We start from the raw sequence: 4,923 nt of genomic DNA, 5'->3' as shown, positions 1-4,923 counted from the left end.
GTTGACACCCACCCACCCCAGCAGGTGTGTGTGTGTGTGTGGGAAAGGGGCGGGGGAAAGGGATGGGGCAGTGGGGGGTGCAGATCGAGAAGTGGGGTAGGAAGTATGTCCCTTTGCCCGCTTCCAGGAGCGGGGCTTGGGGGGCAAGGGCAGGGGTGCCCCTCTACAGGCTGCACATATGCTAACAGGTTGGCTGTGGCAGTTTGCACACAGCGTCTGCTGCCGCGCCCCACACTGCCTTCCTGCAGCTGGCCGCATGGCTCCATGGGCAAGTGGTGGTGCGGGGAGGTGGTGGCCACTGTGTGTGAGCCCCTCCTCCACCAGCTGGCAGGCACCCATCCACCCCCGCCACCACCCTGCGGTGCCGCTTGCCTATGGAGCCAGCGCGGGGTGGTGGCAGCTGCGTGCCGGCCAGCCGGTGGCAGGGGCTTGCACATGGCGGCCGCCACCACCCTGTGCCACTACTTGCCTGTAGAGCCGTGTAGCTGGCCACAGGGCAGCAGTGGTAGCGCGGTGGTGGCTGTAGCGTGCGAGCCCCCTCCCTGCCAGCCAGCCAGATGGGAAACAGAAAACTTGGATCCCTGCTTATCATCCAGAAGGTCAATGGTAAATGAGATGTTAACTCTTGAGGTCTGTGGTTGTTGTCTAATCACATGCCTGTCATCAATTTGTGGTGGCAGTATATGATCTATATCTTAGATGCTGCCAGCCCAACTGTCTTTTTTTTTAATGTGAATTATAATTTCAGAGATCTTTCTTTTAGTGATGTTTCGACAGCTAGTAATGTAAATTTAAGTTTAAAGGGAACTATTACATTTAAATCTCCTTGTTTCAAGCATAACAAATCCTTCTGATTCTCTAGAATTTAAGGAGAGCTCTGTAATAGCTTTGAATATAGCTAAAAGTTAACTTTTATAATTGCTGTGTTTTCAAGACTCTTTTCTTTGAAATATGGCAGTATTGTGTATAATGTCATAATATAAACATATATCAGACTTCAGAATGTTAGTTGTAGTGTGACTAGTTCAAGGTGTATTTTCTTAATTCTTCTATTTCTTTGTTGCCAGCAACTGTATCAAGTCCATTGTTGGTAGCAAAAATGCTGCTAGAAATAAATTGCTTGCTTTCCCTCTTCCCCTTCTCCCCCTTTTTTCCCCTTCCCTTCACATCCCATCCCATCCTATCCCATAATGACTGCTAATATATAGTTTTCCACCCCCTAGAAAAACAGGAAACTAAGCTAAATTATAGCATAGTGTTTTGAGCAGTAGCATAATTATTAAAGCAGTTTGCAATATATTATTGATTTGAAAATTTCCTTTAATAAAATACCAAAAAAATTTCTTTTTATGAAGAAAATTGCAGGGAACCATCAGAAAGTGACAGATTCCTCAAACAGTGAGACAGCTACTGCCATCATTAAAGAGAGAAACTTGCCCACGTCTCCAGGTATCAACAACTTAAACTTTTTGTGTCATTTCTATTCATATTAGCTTTAAAAAAGTATTATTTGTAATGTAATCTCCTAAGAGATTTCTTGCAGGTATGAACTAGGTGTTAGCGTTTCTGTTAATTTAAAGAACGCAGAAGAAACTGATTAGACATATGAATGCTGGTTTATGAACTTGCATTTGCAAGTGCTTGCTCTCAAATAATCCCATTAAGTTGACTCAGATGAGTTCAGCTATATATGTACCATTCACAGGATCGAGCAGTGAACTGGTACTTAATCAGGTATAACTGTCAAGATGAATTTTATTTAGCTATACACAGACTGCACAGTTTAGTTATGCACAATATATAACTGGTCTGAGTTTGCTTTTCCTTGGATAAAAATGGGGTGATATGTCCAGCATGTGAAAGTTTTGTTTCTGGGCCGCATTGTCAAAATTGAGCATTGATATAATTTTACCTGTTAGTCCTTTAGTCACCTTTGGATTGCAGAGTTAATTTATAAAACTAAGAATTAATATCCCTGTTTATTTTTTCTTCAATATTTGCAGTTAGCCCCACTTCATCTGATATAGTTTCGGAGTTCATGGTAAAGGAGCAAGTGCGTGAAATGAGCAAAGAAATTGCTGAGAAAGCAGAGAAGTATAAGAAATGCAAGCAAATGTTGACAGTAAGTGAAGGGCTACTTTGGAAAGTTAAACAAAAAGGTAACTACAGGGAATATATTTAAAAAACAAAAGTACTTGGCTTCCCACCTGTGATCCTTTTAATGTTCATTCATGCAACAGAACATGATTATAGTAGAAAGTGATCACTAAGCAGATATCCTTATGATAGAAGCTCACTACTGCAGTATCTTAACTATGTGTAGTCTGTTAAGTCTTTTAAAGAAAGGTATCAGAACAGGAAGAATAGTGAAGTTATAAGCTGAATTTCTCCTGTGTTTGGGAGCTTTCAGTGCAGTCTTTCGAAGGAATACTTGCCTATTGTCATTAACTCATTTAGCTTGTTGTCCTTTTTCTCACCTTCACAAGGATATCATGCCAGTGTACCATGAAGTGACACCTGCTCTACCACTGCATTTGTGACTTCCTTTGTGGGGAGGACATTTGTTCTGGTACATTCCAAACTGTTGCTGATCTGAGTTGCATGGGATGCTTTAAAGTAGTGGTAGCTAAACTTTTTGTGGCTGGCTCCATGGAGCATTTTGCTCCATTTCCGTGCCTCCCTTTACTGAGCATCCAGGGCACACATGGAACACAGAAGCTGCCTGTGCTATCGTGGCATGCGTAGCATGGGTTGCCCGACCCCTGCTTGAAAGGAAGCTTTGCCTTTGTCCGTCTGGATGAAAACTACTTTTGAGTGACTGCAAAGTTTTCTGGAGTGAGATTTTTTTTTTTTTTGTGGTGGTAAGACACCTGGCAGTGTAATTTGGAGAACAAGTGGGATTGTGTTTTAAATAGAGCAGCTGGAACAGATCAATAGAAAAAGGAAGAGCAGACTGAAGACTCAAAGAAACAAAAATTGAACCTCATTTCTGAAATCCTCAATACCCTTATCCTCTTCAAATCTTACCAGTTAGGTAAAGGCTCACTAGGTTGGGTAAACCACTAAGAAGCCATTTGACAGTGTTCTTTTCCTAGAAAGCACTAAGCATGGTTTGGCAGTTTAAAAAAAAAATCCCTGGGCTTGTAAAACTGAGCAATTTATCATGACCGACTTTATACTACTCCAGGATGAGAAGATGAAATGCAGTGTTTATGCTGATGAACTGGCTAAACTGGAACTGAAATGGAAGGATCAAATGAAAATCAGCGAGAGTATGAAGCTACAACTAGCTGCAGTGGAAGACCAGTATAAAGTAAATTATTGGCTATTGTTTGTTATAATGATGAGTGGTATCCTGTGCTCTAGTAGCTAGGTTATTTATAATAATTCTAATAACATATACACTCTTAAATAGGGGAAAGCACAAAAGATATTGTTGCTATAAAGTGAAAATCCTTTTTGCACTTTGGGAATAACAAACGTATTTAATACTTAAGTACAGTATATGAGAAGATGAAACAGACCTTGTAAATGTATTGTTAAGAGATAGCTCTTGATAATATTGGGCATATAGACATTAAAATTATGACTTTAGGATGAAAAGTAGTTGTAGTTCTGCATCCTTTTTATTCACAGTAACAGTGATAGGCATAGAATATATGTTGAAAATGTTCATATAGCTTTGTAGTGTTGTATTTCTAGTTCATGATGCATACCCAGTGCATTTTTTAACCAATTTAGGTGTGTCCCTCTCTAAGTTATGACATGCTCATAGTTGTTCTTGTATCGACAATGGATTTAATTTGGGGGATCTCAACTGATGTTTTATTAGTCTCAGATCATCAGACAGTTGAGCATAACTGACAGATTTAGCTTTGGCCAGGCCTCATGGCTTAATCTTGGCATTGCATGATTCATGTTGTTAATACTTTTGGTTGGATAAACATGTGGAAAGAATCAGAAGTGAAGCATTTCTGAACAGCAAATTGGCATACCTATTGTCAGCTAGCTAGTCTTAAATGTTCAGTTGGCTCGCACGGAATAGCAGTGCTACCTTTCTCTCTGTCACTGCTTCTGAAAGTGGGTTAAGTCTAAGTATTTCCTAAGAGCATGCCTTCATAGTTGACAATTACTCAGCAGGTTTTTCTTTTAGAAAATATGGAATGGTGCTAAAGCAAGTTGTAGAATAACAAGGTCAGTAGATCTCTTTCTATTGGACCAAGTGAAGGACGGAATTCAAGAAGTGAGGGCTTTCTCCGGAAATCACTTGACCACCAACGTTTAGATATTTTAAACTACATACTGTTAGCCTAGATGCCCAAGCGTGCAAGGTGAAGTCTCTCACGTAGCTGGCATCCAAATCCTATGAACCTTTCTAGATCAAAGTTAATGTTTTAAATTTTGTCTATAACCAAGTAAGAAGCCTGAAAGAAGTGGGTAATACTTTTCCTCTTCAGTTATTTTCTGTCAAATACACAAAGGCAAAAAGTAGAGCCCTGTGGAACAACATGGGAATTTTAATAAGAATATTTTAAGGGGAAAAAATAGGGGGTTTCTTTGTTTCTCCCAATGAAGTTCACGTGGAACTGTTGAGTCTGAGTGTTATCACTAGTGCTTAACTCTTGACCCACACAAGCCTGACATCTGTTTGACTACATTCTAAACAACGTACCACTTTTGAACCCACGCAAATGTCAAATTGGATGCAGGCTTACAAAGAACTACTATATTCACCCAAATCCAAGACAGCTTTGTATTTAAGATCACCCTTCAGTAGTTCATTCTACACATGGAAAATTTATAAATTTGTTTTAATTTTTCTATGCATAGAATCTAATTATTGGGGAGTTATCTTAAAATCTTCCATGCAAAGCAATGGCACAGGGGCAAGAGGCCAGACTGCTGCCTCTTGCTTCCCTTGCC

At 40.1% G+C, this 4,923-nt stretch overlaps 1 protein-coding gene across 2 annotated transcripts in view; it reads left to right on the top strand.

Annotated features, from left to right (window-relative positions):
* Positions 1-4,923, top strand: part of TAX1BP1 (Tax1 binding protein 1) — an 83,871-nt gene that overhangs the window by 55,049 nt on the left and 23,899 nt on the right. For both annotated transcript variants that reach the window (XM_014521232.2, XM_014521233.2), the window contains 3 exons: positions 1,356-1,449; positions 2,004-2,122; positions 3,188-3,313. In XM_014521232.2, coding sequence (XP_014376718.1) covers positions 1,356-1,449; positions 2,004-2,122; positions 3,188-3,313 — 339 coding nt within the window. The remainder of the gene's footprint in view (positions 1-1,355; positions 1,450-2,003; positions 2,123-3,187; positions 3,314-4,923) is intronic.

This window comes from Alligator sinensis, unplaced genomic scaffold (genome assembly GCF_000455745.1).
Source record: "Alligator sinensis unplaced genomic scaffold, ASM45574v1 scaffold29_2, whole genome shotgun sequence".
In the NCBI taxonomy this organism is placed as follows: Eukaryota; Metazoa; Chordata; order Crocodylia; family Alligatoridae; genus Alligator; species Alligator sinensis.
This window is presented reverse-complemented; position numbering and strand designations above follow the sequence as displayed.